The sequence below is a fragment of the Balaenoptera physalus genome, assembly GCF_965194825.1.
Source record: "Balaenoptera physalus genome assembly, chromosome: 18".
NCBI classification, from domain to species: domain Eukaryota; kingdom Metazoa; phylum Chordata; class Mammalia; order Artiodactyla; family Balaenopteridae; genus Balaenoptera; species Balaenoptera physalus.
In genome coordinates, this window is record NC_138899.1 from 51,058 (window position 1) to 72,131 (window position 21,074).

A 21,074-nucleotide genomic window follows, 5' to 3' on the forward strand; every position below is an offset into this window, starting at 1 on the left:
CAACTAGAGAAAGCCCGCGCGCAGCAACAAAGACCCAACGCAGCCAAAAATAAATAACTAAATAAAGCTATTAAAACCGGTCAAAAGTATAGATCATTTTGCTACAAAAACAAAAATCTGAAAATTTCCTAGAAAGCACCCCAGTTACTATTTAAAGTTAGACTATTTTCAGAAGTTAAAAGAATGCAAGGTTTTAAATTTGGCGTGAAAGTGAGCATAAAACAAAAAACACAGGCATAGACCAGAGATGCCTGCAACTCAGGTAGTGGATGCCCTTGGCTCCCGCAGGGAACCTGGCGGCCAGCCGTTTCCCTCCCTACGCAGCACCGTCTCGGCGGGGCACTTAAGCGCTACGGAGCTGTTAACTTTAAAGAACCCGGCCAAACACAGAAACAAATCCAAAACTCATAGCGGCCGGGTGGTCCCAGGCCGTGGATCGGACCCGCGACCCGACGGGAGGGACAAGTGCGGCCGTCCTCCCACCGCTCACCGTCCAGGGCAGCAGAACCACTCTCTGAGGCCCGCTGGCTCGCTGGAACTTCTGGGGCGGAGCCGGGGCGGGCGCGTCCGGGGGCGGAGTGGGAGCACGCGTCACTTCCGGGGGCGGGTTGGGCCGCTCGACAGACCAGCGCTCTCTCCACACAGCGGCGCTCCGCGACCAGCGATCTGATTGGTCTTCGCGGGAGGGCGCGCGGCGCCAAACTCGCTTCCCGTCAGCCCCCTCCGGCCCATTCTGTGGCCGCGCGCACGTTCGCGCGCCCGGAGCTCGCGCCTGCGCCTCGTCGCCATTCGGGAGGCCGCTGCGCCGCAGGGCCTCGCGGAGCCGTCTGGGACCGCGAGTCCGGCCTCCCGCAGTCCTTCCCCGCCTGGACGCCGCCCGCGGCCCACCGGTGAGAAGCGGGGCGGGCAGGGAGGGGCGTCGTCCGGGCCGCAGTCCCGAGGAAGCCTGGGGCGGCCGCCGAGGAGGGGCCCGGTCGCTGGCGCCGGCGGAAGGACCCCTCCCCCCAGAGCCGCGGGCGGGGTGGGGCCGCCGGCACTAGGGGCGGGAGGCCCTGCGTCATCCCGTGGAGGCACGAAACGTTTTGTTTAAAACCGCGCTGGGAAGGCGGGACCCGGCCCCGCGGGTCCGGTCCTGGAGGCAGTTTTCTCTGCCGCCCTCGGCTGCATGGGCTTTGTCATCAGTGCTGTTCAGAAGTCGGCGGGGCAACCCACGGAGGGGGAGAAATGTGGTGTGCATCTGATAACCCAGCAACAAAAAGCTGTGTAAAAGTGGGCAGAGGGCTTGAGTGGGGGTCTCTCCCGGGAAGATGTGCAGATCGCCAGGCAGCACGTCAAAGGATGCTCTTAGCCGTCAGAGTTACGGAAAGGGAATCCAGAACGAGATTCCGCTTCACACCCAGAGTGTTCGGACGTGGAGAAATTAGAACACTCCTGCACTGGTGGCTGGGAATTAAAATGGAGCGGCTATCAGCTGTGGAAAGTGGTTCAGTGGTTCCTCAAAAGTGTCAACATGCAGTTGTCACATGATCCAGCACTTCCCCTCCTAGGTGTGAACTCCAGAGAACTGAAAGCAGGGACCCAGGTACTTGGACACCAGTGTTCAGAGCAGCTTTCTTCGAAGCAGCCAAAAGGCGGTGACACTAAATGATCATCAGCAGGTGAACGGGAAAAAAGTTGGAATGCTGTTTATCCTTAAAAAAGAATAAAATTATGATACATGCTTCAGTTTAGACGTGCTAAGTGAAATACGTCAGACACAAAAGAGCAAGTGTTGTATGATTCGACTCAGAGGGTATTGTTGAACGGGTATAGAGTTTCTGCTTTAACAGTAACATGTTATTTGTTTATCGGTTGTAACAAATCTACCGCACTATACAGGGTGTTAATAATAGGAGAAAGGATGTGCAGGGGAGGAAAGGAGGTATATGAGAACAGAGAACTTTCTGTTCAGTTTTTCTTTAAACCTAAAACATCTCTAAAGTTTAATAATTTTTTAAAAATCAGCAAGTGTGAAGAGCCGTGCTACTGTGTATATATTAATAGAGCAAATTAGCTTTAGACATGCTCTACATATTGAGTTTACATGGGAGAGCTGTGCATCAAAATGTTTTAAAAGACCAATGGTGCTAGATGTTAAGAAAGAAATTGGATGGAAAATGGAAATAGGTGTGATACCATATGGTAGAACTTCACTGAAAAATACAGGATGATGGACTGGCAAAACACTCGTGATTAAAACTTATGTTTTTTAGACACAATATGTGGTCTGTAGAGGTGAAATGTAGGATGAGAAATTTTTATTAACCTGCACAATGTAGAGTTACTTTCATAGTTAGGCTAAGGAACTCTGAAACTTAGGGGGAAAATTGCTATAATCTGGAAGCTGGAAGTAATCTCAGTTTCTAGCCTCTACCCAGCAGCTGAATTCTGAACTCAATTCTGCAACATCCCCATGGGGAAGACATCATTATTGTTACAGCAGAGATCCAGAGTCAGGAAATCAGGGTCTTCTGTTGTTTTCTTTGACCTAATTGTTGTGATCTTTGACAAGTCATTTCTCTCCCTCAGCATCACTTTTCTCAATTATAAAATGATACGGTTGGACTTAAGTCCGCTGAGGATCCTTCTGGTCCTGTACTAATCATTGGCCCCCGGTTACGGAGGGCTCCTGCCTGACAGAGCAGCTCATTCTAGTCCGTGATTGAGTACTTTGTAAAACTTTATGTTGAGCTGAAATCTCTTTTCCTGCTGGCTTCCACTTGTTTTTGGACAGCTTGCATATTATCCTTAATTCTTCCTCTTTTGAAGTTAAGTGTCTGTGCTCACAAATGACGTGTTTTTAAGGACTTCCTACCATTCTCTTTGCTTTCTTTTGCGTATTCCCAGTGTTTGGACTCAAGATCTTAAAGTGTCCTTCCTGCTCAGAGCTGGAGACAGTGATCCACTGGGATACTCTGCCCAGTGCAGTTCACTATACTCCTATGTTTTGTAATTGATATTTGGATTCTAAATGTTTGATAAATTTCATCTGTCTGATTTGGGCCCATTTACTGGCTTTACAGGATCTTAATAAATTCCACTGTATTAGCTTGGTCAAGATATATGACAAAGAACCTGGATAGATAGCGGAACGTTAGTATGGTCCTTCATCAGACGCGGACTGCCTAACCTTGAGCAAGTTATTAATATCTAGGTTTGAGTTTGCTCAACTATAAGAAGTTTTAATTGACAGAATAGCCTGTAGTCATGGCAGGAGTCTTCTGCGTGCTTGTCACGTTAGCTGAAGTTAGATGGTGGGTTTGAGAAGGGTTTGGCTGGGTTAGGGTCACGCATTAATTCCATAGTGGATCATTCAAATAAAATTCAACAAGGATGGTGTCGTGGATAGTATCTGCTGTACTCTTTGGTGTCGTTTCATTAAAGTTAGTGTCCAGGCTTTGGATTGGACCCCTCTTGCTGTTGGAAGGGGCAGGATAGTGAGGGAAATTGGCAGAATTCTATTACAGAGGACACAAATTTTCACAGAGAAGTCATTTTGATTACCCTTCCTTTGTTTTTTTCAGGTTCAACTGCTCATCTTTGTCCTTCTTCACGTACTACACACTGTCTTCTGTGGTTTAGTCGAAAAGCCATGTAGACTTGCCTGCCCTTTGAAGACCGCTTTTAAGACTTCTAGTAAGACAGCTGGTAAGTCTACTAGGGAAAAAGCATGTTGGTCTATATCTCTTCCCCATTCTAAAAGTACTTGTCCTGGATTTATATTGTAAATTAAATATACAATATTTAATAACGGTATTGTACCAGCATTGCTCTGCATGTATTTTTGTGTGCTTTTAACATTTCTTTCTAACGTTTAAGAGAATATTTTATGATGAGTACGTTTTTAAAAAGTGCTTGGAGTTCTTGAGGGAAAACTGTAAAAGCATACACACCCATATATATGATGATGCATGAATATGTTAGTTACAGAGTCTGTTTCAGCAGTTGTTGGATACCCATGCTAAGAAGAGCATACCAGATGGAGCTGGTGGGGAATAGAATAGAGCCCAGAGTAGCATCGTACACAAAACTTAGTAATTGCTAAATAGAACATTACGTGTCATTGGTTACATGTGTAATCAACGTTGAGACGACTGAACTATCCATTTGGGGTCAAAAATAGGCTGGATCCCAGAGGATTAAAGATACAAATGTAAGAAAAGAGTGAAGTTATCATTATCTTAGGGAAAATATTGAGTGATTAAAAAAATAATGGAACGGAAGGCATAACTTAAAAGACAGTCATAAGGGAAGCACTTTTAAGTTTTTAATTTTTATGTAAACCAATTGTATGTAGTAAAAAAAAAAATCATAAAGTCGAGACAAATAATAAAGAAGATAGTTTCCATAAAAGGACTGACTTCTTTCACATACAAAGACTGTTTACAAATAATTAAGAAAAATGGGCAAAGCACAGCCTAGAAAAAGAAATACACATGGCTAATAAACAAGGGGAAATATTCAGTCTTTGTCATTAAACTACATTAAAACACTAGTGAGATATCAGTTTTCACCTAAGAAGTAGAAAGGATTAGAAGTTTAACGATACTGTGATGCCAAGGGAGCTGGGGAGTTAGTTTTCACGTCGACACTCTTGGTTGGTGTGAAATAGTACCACAACTTCTTGAGAGTTTGGTAAAATGTCAGTTTCAATTGCAGATAGCCTTTGAACCAGGTAATCCATTTCTAGGAATTTCCCTTTCAGAAATACTCTCCCATTCAAAGGAAATTCAGTGCTTACTCTGTATGTAAAAATATCCTAGAAAATGCCTTCTAATTCAACAGAACTCCTGAAATCTGTATCTGCCCTTACTATAGAAACACAGAAACCTGGCCCGGTTGTTTCCAGAATCACCAAAACATGTACTTCTCACTTCCCTGGAGTCTGGCCCTGTTGTTTCTCCTGAGCCACAGACACCTTCTCTTCCTTAAATGAAAGCTCGTTGCAGAAAAATATGCTTAATATCTCATTTGTGTAGAATGTGTAAACATAGACCTTCTCTTCGGTGACACATAAGTACAGTGGCTACCCCTGGGGAGTGATACTGTGTGAGTACCTTGTACTGTGTGAATGAGTATGTTTTTAACTGTGAGCTTCTGTTACTTTTACCACCTTAACAAGGCTAGCTTAAAAGTTTAAAAGTCTTGTTTTCTGGCAAGCAAGTTGCCTCAAGGGTGTCCTCCATCTGAATTGCCGTTTTTTGGCAAACTCCATCACATCATTCAAGATCTCTGCTTGAGTGCCTTCTCTGTGTTGCCCTCCACATTCTTATCTTCCCAACTGATATGAGCACCATATTGCAAGACACCCCTTTAAACCCAAGCACCTAGAAAAGCATGGGGCACAAAATAATTAATTTATTAAATGAATGGGTAAAAGTATATTAGGATGGATAAAACATTACAAGATATGTTGACTTTTTTTTAAAGCTGTCTTTTCATGTTAGATTTAGTTTAACAAGTGCTTTCTGAAATGGACCTAAAGTTTCTTGCTCTGCCTTAATAGCCTAGCTTTAGCTTTGATATTTACTCAGCTTTGCATACTGACAGCTTGTTGATTCGCGGTTTTAGAGTCAAAGTGTAAGGCACATGCAATACATAATTCTGGAGTGAAGCTTGGGTCCCTGATACTCCTATAACCTGGGTAAGTCATTTCTTTGAACATTATTTTCTTCATCTGTAAATGAAAGTGATATTTGAGTCATATTGTTAGGAGTGTTAAATGAGATGATGTATGTAAAAATAGCAGAGTTCTTGGGACTCACTTTAAAATTAATTATATTTTTCCCATCTCTTCAAAATCTTTATAGAGATATTATCTAATAAGTGCATGTGCCATTCTAGACTTATTATGCAAGTATAGAATGGACTAGAAACAGCATTTTATTCAAAATTATGTTCTCTGAAAATCATTTATCTCCACTTTATTGCAGCACTGTTTTTAAAGAATATAATCGTGTATGTTAGAAAAATGGAAGTATTCCAGGAACTTCGTAAGCCATCGGCACGTTTGGAGTGTGACCACTGCAATTTCAGAGGCACGGATTTTGAAAATGTACAAATCCACATGGGTACCATCCATCCAGAATTTTGTGATGAAATGGATGCCGGTGGGTTAGGTAAAATGATATTTTACCAGAAAAGTGCAAAGCTATTTCACTGCCATAAATGCTTTTTCACCAGCAAGATGTACTCTAATGTATACTATCACATCACATCCAAACATTCAGCCCCAGAGAAATGGAATGAGAAACCAAAAAATCAGTTAAACAAAGAAGCAGATCCTGCGAACAGCCCTTCTGTTCCTGAACACCAGAAAATGGCCTCTAATTCAGCAGAACTCCTGAAACCTATACCTGCCCTTTCCATAGAAACACAGAAATTTGGCCCAGTTATGTCTCCAGAATCACCAAACCCTACTCCTCTTACTTCCCTGGACTCTCAGAAACCTGGCCCTGTTGTTTCTCCTGAGCCACAGACACCTTCTCTTCCTTCTCCTGAGCCTCCAAAACCTGCCCCTGTTTCTTCTCCTGAACTTCCAAAACCAGTCCCTCTTGTTTCTGAATCTCAGAAACCAGTCCCTGTTCCTTCTCCAGAACCACAGAAACTTGCTCCTGTATCTCCTGAGCCAGTAAAGGCAACTCTTACTAATCCCAAACCCCAGAAACACTCCCATTTCCCAGAAACATTGGGGCCACCTTCAGCCTCATCTCCAGAGTCACCAGTTCTAGCTGCCTCCCCTGAACCTTGGGGACCATCCCCAACTGCGTCTCCAGAGTCTCGGAAGCCAGTCCGGACTGTCTCCCCTGAGCCAAGGAAGCTGTCCCCATCGGAGTCTCCTGAACCTTGGAAGCCATTCCCTGCTGTGTCCCCAGAGCCTCGGAGACCAGCCCCAGCTGTGTCACCAGGTTCTTGGAAGCCAGGGCCACCTGGGTCCCCCAGGTCTTGGAAATCCAGTCCGTCAGCATCATCAGGACCTTGGAAGCCAGCTAAACCTGCTCCATCTGTGTCTCCTGGACCTTGGAAACCAATTCCTTCTATATCACCTGGACCTTGGAAACCAACTCCATCCATGTCACCTGCGTCCTGGAAGTCTTCATCAGTCTCACCTGGTTCCTGGAAGTCTCCCCCCGCATCTCCTGAGTCGTGGAAGTCTGGCCCACCAGAACTCCGAAAGACAGCTCCCACCTTGTCACCTGAACATTGGAAGACAGTTCCTCCAGTGTCGCCTGAGCTTCGCAAACCAGGCCCACCACTGTCCCCAGAGATCCGTAGTCCAGCGGGATCTCCAGAGCTCAGAAAACCCTCAGGGTCTCCAGAGCTTTGGAAGCTTTCCCCTGATCAGCGGAAAACTTCTCCTGCTTCACTTGATTTTTCTGAGTCCCAGAAAAGTTCCCGTGGTGGTTCCCCTGATCTCTGGAAGTCTTCCTTTTTTATTGAACCTCAGAAACCTGTCTTCCCTGAGACCCGGAAACCAGGTCCTTCTGGGCCATCTGAGTCCCCTAAAGCTTCCTCTGATATCTGGAAGCCTGTTCTCTCTATTGATACTGAGCCTAGAAAACCTGCCCTGTTTTCTGAGCCTACCAAAACAGCCCCTCCTGCTTCTCCTGAACCACGAAAACGTGCTCTTTTTCCAGAGCCCCGGAAACATGCCCTTTTCCCCGAACTTCCCAAAGCTGCTGTCTTCTCAGAATCTCAGAAGGCAGTTGAGCTTGGTGATGAACTACAGGCAGATGCCATAGATGATCAAAAGTGTGATGTTTTGGTTCAGGAAGAACTACTAGCTACACCTAAGAAACTCTTAGAAGACACTTTATTTCCTTCCTCAAAGAAGCTCAAGAAAGACAACCAAGAGAACTCGGATGCTGAGCTTAGTAGCAGTGAGTATATAAAAACAGATTTGGATGCGATAGATAGTAAAGGCCAAGAATCGAGCAGTGATCAAGAGCAGGTTGATGTGGAATCTATTGATTTTAGTAAAGAGAACAAAATAGACATGACTAGTCCAGAGCAGTCCAAAAATGTGCTGCAGTTTACTGAAGAAAAAGAGGCTTTTATCTCTGAAGAAGAGATTGCAAAATACATGAAGCGTGGAAAAGGAAAGTATTATTGCAAAATTTGTTGCTGTCGTGCTATGAAAAAAGGTGCTGTTTTGCATCATTTGGTTAACAAGCATAATGTCCACAGTCCTTACAAGTGTACAATTTGTGGAAAGGCTTTTCTTTTGGAATCTCTCCTTAAAAATCATGTAGCAGCTCATGGGCAAAGTTTACTTAAATGTCCACGTTGTAATTTTGAGTCAAATTTTCCAAGAGGCTTTAAGAAACATTTAACTCATTGTCAAAGCCGGCATAATGAAGAGGCAAATAAAAAGCTAATGGAAGCTCTGGAACCTCCACTGGAGGAGCAGCAAATTTGATTTTTAAATACAGTGTGGTTATATGCTCTACAGAGTTGTTTATTGAACCCATTTGTTGAAAGTATAGTTAAATAGCCTAGTTGGATCAGTAGATGTTGACGTGTATGGTGTACTGTGTCTCAGTAGTGTTACAAAGCATAAGCGTTTGGTTATTTTTTTCTTGATCTCTGTTTATGTGGTTGTCGTGTAAGTCAATAAATTCATATTGTATATTCCAGATGGGTAAAATTAATTTCAATATATTTGAACAATATGAAGAGGTAGGCATTCCATTTAACAAGAGCAAGTTGTACTCAATTTAAAACATCTAGTTAAAGTGTATCTTTTTTTGTGCAACTAATTTCAGACATTGGAAATTATTCGTTAGAATGTTTAAGAATTAGGCATGAAATTTTTGAGAAATGTTGTTCTCAAGTATTTTCACATCATAAAAATTATTTTAAAGTTTCTATTTGGTCATATAAAATTAATTTATTTATAAATCTTGAACCACTTCTAGGTGTTTGTTAACTTTTATATTATGGAAGATTGGAGTCTCAGGGTTGCTGATTTTCTGCTAAAAGTGGGGAAATTGAGTCCACTTAAAAAATAGTTTGCAGCCTCCTCCTGTAGGAAACTGAGAAACATGAGTGTGATTTTAGGTCTTGTCTTTAGTTGTTTCCTTTGGAGTCTTCCATTCTGGACCTTACCCCAAGATCTGGCCCTTCACTTCCCTGTGAGCTCAAACCAACAGATGATCCTTATTTGCCAAATGTTTTAGAGTTGCACCTCCTACTCCTGGGCCTTATGCACCATCTGTCGGGGCTTCAGACCAGGGTAATGAGCAGAACTGAAAGTCTTCCGGATTCACAACAAAAAATTTTATAAATAGACATTACTGTTTAAGAGTACATCAGTTTTATGTTTTTCACAGTTGTTACTGTAAATACCTTGTGCCTGTTAATGGATTATTTTATTCTAAAATATTTTGTCAACTGTGTATCAATCAAATTAAAAACAAAGGCTTTCATGTTAGCAACATATTCATGTGTGTTTTCTTTTGTGTAACTTTCATTGTATGATACCAAATTCCATTATTCTTTCCTATTTCCACTTGCTTTTAGCATACTAATTTTCATACCTGGAGCAGCATTTTCTAAGCTCGGTTTTCTCAGAGTTCTGTGGTCAGGTAGGTTTAGGGAAACACTGTACAGTCATCCCTTGGTGTCCACAGGGAATCCGTTCCAGGACCCCCTGCAGATACCAAAATCCAGGGATGCCCAAGTCCCTTACATAAAAGCATGTAGTATTTGCATACAACCTACACATGTCCTCCCATATGCTTTAAATCATCTCCAGATTACTCATAGTGCCTGATACAATGTAAATGCTATGTAAATAGTTGCCAACAAGTGGCAAGTTCAAGTTTTGCTTTTTGGAACTTTCTGGAAATTTTTTTCTAATATTTCTGATCTGTGATTGGTTGAATCCACGAATGTGGAAACCAAGGATACAGAGGCCTGGCTACATCAGGCTCTCTGTATGAAAATTCTCATTAATCCACATTAGCCTATTAAAGGTCATTTAATCTCAGTGGTGGTCAATCCTGAGTGCTTCATTTAAACAACGGGAAGCATTTAGTGCCATAAGGACTCTGATACATAGCCAGGGTTGAGATACTGGCTTTTATCGCGGTGTTCCCAGACACTTGAGCAGGGAGCGCTTTATTCATGGCATCCAAATGAATATGCCAGTTGGGAATACAATGTTTAGATAATACTGGGAAGATCTTACAAGCTTCAGACCCGTCACTTCTTTGGAGAGCACAGTCTGGCAGGGAAGGTACTGGTTGATGGGATTGTTGGTTTATACTGGGCTCCTTGACAAGAAGCTTCCAGTTCTGGAGTTTGCTTCTAGGCATGATGCCAACAAGTAGGAGAGGTAAGATATCTTGGCTATATCTGTCTTGTATACTGACTTGATTAAAATTATGGGTAGAAAAACGGGCCTCCAGTGCCCAGAAACCCTTTTGAAGCCTGCAATCAAATCAGCCATGTTTGAGCATGTAACAACATGCAACAGATTCTTAGGACTTCACACTTTTTGGTGCAGACTTCTCACAGAGTCCTTCCTATATCTTTGCTCAAGGGGGAGCTAACTAGATCCTACGACTTGCCAGCTCATGTTGGTTTTTTAATAATATTTTTATAAGATAGAGGATATTACACTAGGGTAAGCAGTGGTGATGCCTGTGTAGTTTTGGCATTAAAAGACCTTAATTTTAGTTGACCAAACCACAATGTTCTTGGCTCACCCCAGTTGTGGTTTCCCACTTTTTTCTCCTTTTACCTCCAAGGTCAAGGGTTAGCTGTGCCCTTACTTTAGAACCTGTTTACGTTCTTTTTAATCGTTGGTAACTTTGCCTTCTATACAATAGCAACCCTCACTAATCAATATGACCCACTCTGTATCTTTTCATTTTCTTATTTACCTATGAAATTACAACTTTCTAATGAACCCTCCAGTGATTTTACATAACATGAAAGGGAATAAAAGTTACTGTACCATTTTTACACAGCATTCATGGTCTTGATGCCATTATATTTTAGGTAGCCAATTTAGTTTTCATTAATTTGACTCTGAGTACACGAATTGTAATGTGTCTGTAGCAGATGCTGCTTTTGTTTTTAATATTGGTGTAGATTCCATAGCTTTGTCTTGCATGAAGACAGACTGATGCTTAATCAAATCTGATCTGCAAGCATCACAAAATGAAGAAGGGTGCCTCTTTAAGATGAATTACACCCTTAGATTAAAAAAAAAAAAAACCGGAAATTGTCTCCTTTCTCAATCTAGCTATTTCTGTTCACATGTAATTTTGATCATTCATTTCTTATTGCTGCTATACATTGCATGAAATTTTGTGGCTTGAAACAATGCAGATCTGTTTTCTTACAGTTAACGAAGTTCACTGGGCGGAAGTCACGGTGAGAGCAGGGCTGCATTCTTCCTGGGGGCTCTAAAAGGAAATTCATTCCCTTCCCTTTTCCAGCTTCTGGAGGCCAGCTGCACTCTCCTCATGGTTCCCTTCCTGCATCTGTGAGCTAGCACATAGCATCTCTGACCCTGCTTCTGTTATCACATGTTTCTCTGACTCTTTCCCTCATACACTTAAGGACCCTTGTGATTACATTGGGCCCCTAGATAATCTAGGATGATCTGTATTTTAAAGTCAGCTAATTAGCAACCTTAAATCTCTGACATAAAAACTACCACACTCACAGATTCTGGCAATCTTGTACTTTGGGGGCCATTCTGCCTTCCACACCTGAGCTTGAAAATTGGGGTTTTGATGATTCCTCTGCTTAGCCTATAGCAAGCCAGGTTGGGTTTCTTTGGCAACATGTCTGTTGCTACTGCCTCACAGGTCTAGGCCCTCATCTTTGGTGCAGTAGACTGCTCCATAGTCTGGGGCCTCCCAGTATCAACCCCAGCCCACCCTTTACACACCAAAATAAGGTCTCCACAATACTGATTGTGTGTTGCATTCTTTATACAAAATTACCCCTTAAGGTACAGTTACTTAAGGCCTTCCATTGGCAAACCACACCTTACTCAATAACCTTCTCACCCCACCTCATAATACTTGGTCAGTCTTTCCTATTAAAGTCCTACCCTTACTAAGCCTGGCACGGTTCTCTCCACCTTCCAAGTCTACTATTGCAAGACTACTTTTTTCATTTTATGAATTGAGGAAAACCTATAGGACTGATTTGGACCTAATTTAGCGTTAATGCAACACGGGAATGCTATTTGTTGTTACAAATACCCCATACTGGATGCTACATTCAACCCTAAAACTGAAAATGCTGTTGGAATAAAATATGACATTTCAACCCCTTTGATCCTGATCAACTACCAGCTTAGTTGGATTGAGCATACTTTCAATTAACTTTGCTTCTAACAAACACCCACCGATCTCTTGTAAATGTTTGCCATGGGCCACACGGAGGATTAGATGAAGTCGATGGGAAGCCTACTAAATTTTTACTAGATTTGTATAAATGGAAGAGTTCTAGGTCAAGTGAACAAAATTCTAACTTGAATCATAAAAACAGTCATGGCCCCTCAGTCATTTCCCAGACTTGAGCCAGTTTACAGACCTTGAATGAAGGGGAGGCTGGGTCCCCTTGAGCAAGAATCCCAGTACACTGCCAAAAATTTATACTGTTAACCTTTTTCCCAGCCTTCCCCAAAGGTACAGATGGCCATTTACCAGGGTGGCTGCACTGGGGAAAAGGAACTAATCAGACCCTTCAGGAATGCCTGGACACTGGTTCTGATCTGACACTGATTCCAGGAGACACCAAGCATAACTGTGGCCCTCCAGTCAGAGTAGGGGCTTATGGAGGTCAGATAATCAATGGAGTTTCAGCTCAGGTTCATCTCACAGTGGGTCCAGTATCCCCAAACCATCCTGTGGTCATTTCTCCAGTTCTAGGATGCATAATTACAGTAGACATACTCAGGAACTAGCAGTATCCCCACGTTGGTTCCCTGACCTGTGAGGTGAGGGCTATTATTGTGGGAAAGGCCAGTAGGAAGCCTCTAAAATTGCCTCAACCTAGGAAACATGTAAATCCAAAGCAATCGGGCAGAGAGGATTCTGGGAAGATGGTGGAGTAGGAAGCCCCAGGAATCTGTCTCCCCACCTAGACAGGAACTGCACTGGCAGAATTCATCTGATATAACTATTTTGGAACTCTGGAGTCTGTTGAAGGCTTCCAACTTCCAGGGGAAGAACTGGACAGAAAATTGTGGTTAATTTTGGTCAATTTTGGCTTTTTCTACTTTTCACAGAGTAGCAGCTACTTGTTCCCTACCCACAGCCATGCAAGCATCTTGCACACAACTTGCAGGAGCTAGTGTGGGTAAAAAGGGCCCTGTCTTGCAAATACTGAGCATCTGTGCTTTGATTTCTAGTTGCTGCTTTTGATCACAGAGGTGCAGACAAAGAGGCAGGCAGCCATTCCTTTTGTAAATACCTCCACCTCTAGCTGAAGTGACTTACAGGTGATTTAAAGGGCCAGCACCCTCTCCCACCCCCACCCCCACCTCCTGCCCCTGACACACTTCATTTTTTGCTTTTCTCCTGTTGGGAGCCAGACGTTAAATACTACTGCATATACAGGGAAAATTAGAAAGTGACTGTGCTTGACCAAGGGAAGGCTCAGAAGAGACATAAAAAAAGACATTATTTGCACTTCAGGCTGATCCTTGGCACAGAGACAGCCTACAACAGTAAAACAAATAAGTACATAAATAATAAACACGGCAAACCCTGGGGAAGGGTTTTTTTCATGTTCCTGTTGGCCATCTGCATTTCCTCTTTGGAAAGATGTCTATTCAGTTCTTCTGCCCATTTTTTAATTGGGTTGTTTTCTTGATGTTGAGTTGTATGAGATGTTTATATATGTTGGATATTAACCCCTCATTGGTCATATCATTTGCAAATATTTTCTCCCATTCAGTAGATTGTCTTTTCATTTTGTTGATGGTTTCCTTTGCTGTGCAAAAGCTTTTAAGTGTAATTAGGTCCTATTTGTTTATTTTTGCTTTTATTGCTCCTTGCTTTAGGAGACAGAGCCACAAAAAGATTGCTACAATTTATGTCAAAGAGTGTTCTGCCTATGTTTTCTTCTAGGAGTTTTATGGTTTCTGGGCTTACATTTAGGTCTTTAATCCATTTTGAGTTTATTTTTGTATATGGTGTTAGAGAATGTTCTAATTTTACTGCTTTACATGTATCTGATTTTGCCAGCACCACTTATTGAAGAGACTGTCTTTTTGCCATTGTATAATCTTGCCTCCTTTTTTGTAGATTAATTGACCACAAGTGCATGGGTTTATTTCTGGGCTGTCTATTCTGGTCCATGGATCTGTGTGTCTGGTTTTTGTGCTGGTACCATACTGTTTTAATTACTGTAGCTTTGTAGTATAGTCTGAAGTCAGGAAGCATGGTACATCCAGCTCCGTTCTTAAGATTGTTTTGGTTATTTGGGGTCTTCTGTGTTTCCACACAAATTTTAAAATTGTTTTAGTTCTGTGAAAAATGCTGTTGGTATTTTGATAGGGATTGTACTGAACCTGTAGATTGCCTTGGGTTATATAATCATTTTAATATTAATTCTTCCAATCCATGAACACAGTATATCTTTCCATCTGTTTGTGTCATCTTCAATTTCTTTTATGTGTCTTATAGTTTTCCAAGTACAAGTCTTTTACCTCCTTATATAGGTTTATTCCTAGGTATTTTATTCTTTTTGATGTCATGGTAAGTGGGATTGTTTCCTTAATTTCTCTTTCTGATAACTTGTTGTTACTGTTTAGAAATGCACAGATTTCTGTGTATTAATTTGTATCCTGCAACTTTACTGAATTCATTGATGAACTCTAGTAGTTTTCTGGTGTCATCTTTAGGGTTTTCTATATATGGTATCATGTCATCTGCAAACAGTGACAGTTTTACTTCTTCCTTTCCAATTTGGGTTCCTTTTATTTCTTTTTCTTGTCTGATTGCTGTGGCTAGGACCTCCAATACTACATTGACTAAAAGAACCACTCTGTCTTTAGATTGGAGAATTTAGTTCATTTACATTTAAAATAATTATTGATATGAACTTACAATTGCCATTTTGTTAATTGTTTTCTGGCTGTTTTGAAGTTCCTTTCTTCCTCTTTTGCTCTCATGCTTTCTGATTTGATGATTTTCTTTAAAGGTATGTTTTGATTCCTTTCTCTTTATGCCTTGTGTATCTACAACAGGTTTTTGCTTAGTGGTTACCATGAGGCTTACATAAAACATATTAAAACAGTTCACTTTTAGCTGATAACAACTTAACTTCGAATGCATACAAAAGCTCTACATTTTTACTTTCCAACCCCACATTTTTTTCTTGATGTCACAATTTGCATCTATTTATATTGTGTAGCCATTACCAAATTATTGTAGTTATAGTTATTTTAAAACTTTTGCCTTTTAACCTTTATACTAGTTATAAGTGATTTACCCACTACCATGACAATATTAGAACATTTTGAATTTAACTATATATTTACCTTTGCACCAGTGAGTTGTATACTTTCATATGTTTTCCTGTTGGTAATCAGTGGCCTTTTGTTTCAGCTTGAAGAACTCCTATTAACATTTCTTGTAAGGCTAGTCTAGTGGTGATGAACTCCTTCAGCTTTGTCTGGAAAACTTATTCTCCTTCAATTCTGAAGGACAACTTTGCCGGGTATTCTTGGTTGGTGTTTCCCCACCCTCCCCTCCAGTATGTTGAATATAACATCCCACACCCTTCTGACTTTCAAAGTGTCTGCTGAAAAATCCACTGACAGTCTTGTGAGGGTTCCCTTGTGCATAACAAGTTGCTTTTCTCTTGCTGTTTTTAAGATTCTGTCTTAACTTTTGACAGTATAATAATATGTCTCAGTGTGGGTCACTTTGGATCCATCTTATTTGGTATTCTTTCGGCTTCCTGTATCTGCGTGTTTCTTTCCACAGGTTATGGACGTTTTCAGCCATTATTATGATTTTTTAAATAACGTTTCTACCCCTTTCCCTCCCTATTCTCCTTCTGGGATCCCCTATAATGCACATATTGGTCTTCTTGTGGTATCCTATAAGTCCCTTAAGCTATCTTTACTCTTTTTTATTATTTTTTTCTTTTTGCCCCTCTGACTGGATGAATTCTACTGCCCTACCTTTGAGTTTACTGATCCTTCCCTCCACTCAATTTAGTCTGCTGTTGAACCCCTCTATTGAAATTTTCAGTTTAATTATTGTAAGATTCAGCTCTATGATTTCTGTTTGGTACTTTTTAATATTTTCTATATCTTTGTTGAAATTCATACAGTGTTCATGCATTGCTCTCCTGACCTCAGTGAGTACCTTTGTGACCATTATTTTGAACTCTATTGGGTAAATCACATACCTCCATTAAGATCAGTTTTGAGATATTTACCTTGTTCTTTTGTTTCAAACATATTCCCCTATTTCTTATTTTCCTTGAGTCTCTGTGTTGGTTTCTGTGCATCAGATAAAACAGCCACCTCTCCCAGTCTTGACAGACTAGTCTCATGTAGGAGATAAACCTTGTCAATCAGCTTGGCCTGAGTATGTGGTTGCCTCTCAAACCCTTATGATTGTCCATGCTCCTGTCTTTTTGTTCTTAGTGGCTTCCAGTAGTGGAAGGTGTGCCAAGACCCATCGATGTCTCAGTCCACTTTCATGCACGTGCAGGCTGATTAGAATCTGGGCCCTCAAGTAGCAACCAGGAGAGTACACAGTCAAACCCTTCCAGGGAGAATCTACTAGATGAGTGTTTTTGCCTGCTCCTTCTGTGCGGAGCCCTGGGGGGATAGCTGCAGAGAGGGCTCTTGTGCACACCTGTCTTGTGGGTCTCATGGACAGAAGCCCCATTGGCTTTCAGAACTAGGTGATTTAAAGGTCCATCCCTCAGATGGGGAGCCTTAAAAGTTGGGGTGCTAGATGTGGCAGCCCTAGCTTTTCTTCAGGAAGAAGTTGGGAACTGGGGGTTCCCTTCCGATTGTATGGTGCTGTGCTGGGGTTTGGGCTTATGGTGAGAGGTTGTCTCAGACTTTCCCACCTGTTTCGATGTGGGCATTGTCTCATTTGTCTGGTGTGTAGGAGTCGCTTGGCTAGTTTCTGGATTTTTCTCTGAGGGAACTTCTCTGTGTGTAGCTGTACATTTGGTGTGTCTGTGGGAGGAGGGACGTTCAGGAGCCTCTGATGTCACCATCTTGGTCCCTCCCTTGGGTATAATTACGCATTAAGACTAAAAGACATTACTCGCCTTTTTACTGTGATCTTCTCACGGGTGTATAGTGGAGTTTTCCAGAGGCTAGAATGATGTGTGTTGATGTTATTACTCTGACAGCTATAAAAGGAACATGTGTTTATGTATTCTTGTGCTTAAACATTTTTGCTTTAATTTTGAATACAGTAAACATCAATAGATATAATCTAGCTAATAAACAAAAGTCCTTTGGGGTTGTTAATAATTCTTAAGAACGTAAAGTGTTCCTGAGACCAAAAAGTATAACAACCATTGTTTTAAACCATGAATCTTGAACACTAACCAACTGTGGCCCACAGGCCAAATATGGTGTACTGCCTGTTTTTATATATTAAGTTTTATAGGAACACAGCCCTGCCCATTCATTTTCTATTGTAAATGTATTTTAAGGCTCACTATGATGGCAGAGTTTAATCGTTGTGACAGAGACCGTATAGCCTATAAAGTCTAAAGTGGTTACTATCTAGCCCTTTTCAGCCAGAGTTGATGCTGCTGGATCACCTGGAACTCACTGAATCCACAGCAAGTTCTTCTCTCCCCTCCCCCACCTTCTGGAGCTCATAAGTCAAGAACAAGAGCACAGCAATGCTTGAAACTGACTGTATGTCTAACAGTCAGAGGTTTTTTTTTAATAATGTCTCAGTTTTTTAAAAACATTTTATATTTTATAAAGAATAGATATAATAAGCAAAATATTCAGATGATTAAAGCTACATTTTAAAAAGCAGTATTTTGTTACATATACTTCTATATAGGAAAAGTACCATAACTGGAGTTCAAATTCATAGCAACCAAAATTTTTATTTAATAAATGGTTCAAAGCACAGTGCCAAAAGCATTAACATTTAAAAATTTCACTAAAAGGAAAAAATACTGTAGAATGCACAGCTGCAGAAAGCTACATTAAGTTATCATAAAACTGCCTCAGACTGCAAAAAGAAAAACTCCAGATGCAATACGTAATTATTCCTCTCTAAAATAATGCCATTTATGTTATAAACCACGAGCACGCCATCAAAAGACTGGAACTATTTTTGTTAATTCAGTGGCCATATTGTTAAAAGGGCAACAATTAAAGCTGTTGGGCTTTATACAGTGTTAAAGTTCCTATCAGAGGGAATACAGCACAACAGACTTCAGCTAATCCTTATGACAGAAGGTGCATGAATGACTGAATTACAATGGTTATAAGAAATGAGAGCTGCTCACTTTCCAGAAACTACAGCTCACAGAAAACCAACAAAAAGCACAATGAGATACAGATAACTGACTTAAAAATGTGTAAAACTTAAAGTACAAGTTATTCCTACAACATGTTTAAAGTGCTTCAGAATTCACACTGATACAATACTAGCTTTCTTCTGGTTTTGGTCATACTTTTTTGCTTTCTGAAGGAGATTATTTTTCTTCTGCTTTGGCTAAATTATATATACTAGTTTATAGCAGAAATGGCAAAATCTATAACTCTGTTCAAAGTTTTAAAAGATCGCTTGAGAATGGTTTCTAGGTATTTCTACGCCACCTTTATAGTTCTAGTTTCTCTATAAGGAGTAAATTCACCTTGTCGGTTTTATTCCAGGCTAATTTACGTGCTTCCGGAAGGAATGCCCTCTCTAATCCACAGAGTGTGGGTGGGAGACCACCCACGTCACCAACATGCACATTGACTCACTCTGCCTCTTTGCTCTTCTCAGCTCTAGCCCCTGTTGAATCTTCCACCTCACCCCTCCTCCTGTCACGGCCCTCCTCAGGGGGTCTTCCATCACATTCACGGGCTCGGATGCCACCTCTGGGCTGGTACAGCTGCAAGCCTGGTCGGTCCTGCCAGGACAGAGGGCGTGTTACTCTTCCAAGGGCCAGAAATACAGGAGGAGGCAACAGCTCTACCTATTTCTAGGGCCTGATAATCCTAATTATCTAAAGAAAATCAGTCTTGCAGCTAAAAATCAGCCTTTTTCACAGCACTATCTCAGAAATCAGGCATTTTGAGATTAAAAAAAAAAAGAGCCATGAAAAAGAAAGACAGTTAATAATAACTTGGGAGTAAAGTTAGCGTCTGGGAAAGTGTTACCGCTCAAAGCCAGAACTCTGTGGAATTAATACAATCACGGCAATTCCCTCCTATTCTGAGAGCTGAAAACTCAAATGCCCTCATCTCAGCCCCTCAAACTCGCCACACAGGGTGGATGCAAAGTCTGGAACAACATGACATGAGGCATGGTCTCTAGAGAGATGGCTTTTTAGAGCTATGAACTGAACAGTCACACACATTTGTAATTAGCAATTTCTGTGTAGCTTATTCCTCAACTGTCCCCTTTATGGAAAATGCTAACCAACCATCATACTAATCTCTTAGAGGTGGTGGGATAAAAACATTCCTGGATAAAGTACATGAAATGAAATGAAACTGCTTCAGGGCATGAGGAAAGCAAAGCCAGGGAAGGACAAAGCGATTCCACAGGCCAGGACCAGCCTTGGGGAAGCCAGCCAGCTCTCTGCCGTGGACCCACCCCTGAGGGGGCCGTCTGCTTACGTGGGCGGTGCAGAGGCCTTAGCCTTCCACGGCCACCTGGGAGACAGGGCAGTGTGACTCAGGTGGGCACGTCCTATGCTGTTTCTCCAGGGCTCACCACTCACCTTTGCCCACTCCTGGGCTGTGTGTGGAGGCCCCACAGTCACCACCATGGGGTTTACCAAAATGTTCTTTTCCTTAATATCAGCCTGGCCAATGAGAAGGGTGGGAAAGGGCTTGGCAGGCCGTACAGACCCGAATCCCGTGTAGACAGAGAGGCAGGCTTCACACACCACCTCTGCCTGGGGCCAAAAGCATGGCTCTGCTTTCGCAGGGTAACGTCTGTGTGTACAGACGGACTCTAGAAGGACATCACAACTCACCTCGTGAGAAAGGAGCTATGACACATCATAGCACCTTATTACCACTACAGCACCACAGCGTTAACTGAGCCGAAGAGTCACCTCAGGTTCCCACTCCCCAAGCTGTGCCAATAGCCAAGTCACTCGCTGCTGCTAAATGCAGAGGCAGGTGAAAAACCAGTGCTCATGTGAACGAACCCAGCAGAAAGCCCTGAGGTTACAGTAACTGCAGAAACCTCTGAGTGTATGGACGGGGCCGATCAAGGGTGAAGATGAGTAGACTCCCTCTGGCTGGGGCTGGTCTTGCCTTCACTGCATACACTTTAAAAATCAACATAGCGGGACTTCCCTGGTGGTGCAGTGGTTAAGAATCCGCCTGCCAATGCAGGGGACACGGGTTCGAGCCCTGGTCCGGGAAGATCCCACATGACGTGCAGGAAATAAGCCTGTGCGCCACAACTACTGAGCCCGCACGCCTAGAGCCCACATTCCGCAACAAGAGAAGCCACAGCAAGGAGAAGTCCGCGCACCGCAACAGAGTAGCCCCCGCTCACCGCAACTACAGAAAGCCCGCGCACAGCAACGAAGACCCAACGCAGCCAAAAATAAATAAATAGATTTATAAAAAATATAAATAAATAAATAAATAAAAATCAACATTGCTGATACCCACCATCCCCTGGATGGATCTGTGGGGGTTATGCTGAGTGAAAAAGCCAGCCTCAAAAGGTTACATGCTGTGTTCCCATTTCTACAGCTTCCTGAAATGATAGACTCAGACACAGGACAGAGGGAGGCTGCCAGGGTCAGGGATGGTGGGGGAGGTGGATACGGCCTGCAGCCCAGGCCTCCGTTCCCTCGGCTCACCTGGACGCCAGGCT

General features: G+C 42.2%; 2 protein-coding genes across 12 annotated transcripts in view; one reads left to right on the forward strand and one right to left on the reverse strand.

Moving 5' to 3' along the window:
- Positions 1-583: 583 nt before the first annotated feature.
- CHAMP1 (chromosome alignment maintaining phosphoprotein 1) lies at positions 584-9,472 on the forward strand. 5 transcript variants are annotated; one of them, XM_082435203.1, is made up of 4 exons: positions 584-890; positions 1,548-1,658; positions 3,564-3,687; positions 5,973-9,472. In XM_082435203.1, exon 4 carries the CDS (start codon positions 6,011-6,013, stop codon positions 8,456-8,458), a length of 2,448 nt encoding a protein of 815 aa, XP_082291329.1. In that variant the 5' UTR covers positions 584-890; positions 1,548-1,658; positions 3,564-3,687; positions 5,973-6,010; the 3' UTR covers positions 8,459-9,472. The 5 variants fall into 5 exon arrangements, with proteins under 5 accessions (XP_082291329.1, XP_082291330.1, XP_082291331.1 ...); XM_082435204.1 differs by lacking the exon at positions 1,548-1,658 and adding an exon at positions 5,611-5,683; XM_082435205.1 differs by lacking the exon at positions 1,548-1,658 and having other exon boundaries at positions 597-890.
- A 7,208-nt stretch (positions 9,473-16,680) lies between these two features.
- Positions 16,681-21,074, reverse strand: part of UPF3A (UPF3A regulator of nonsense mediated mRNA decay) — a 30,526-nt gene continuing 26,132 nt past the window's right edge. For 2 of the 7 annotated variants that reach the window (XM_082435211.1, XM_082435217.1), the window contains one exon: positions 16,682-19,140. In XM_082435211.1, coding sequence (XP_082291337.1) covers positions 18,988-19,140 — 153 coding nt within the window. In that variant the 3' untranslated portion in view covers positions 16,682-18,987. The other 5 variants (XM_082435212.1, XM_082435214.1, XM_082435216.1 and 2 more) reach the window with 5 other exon arrangements.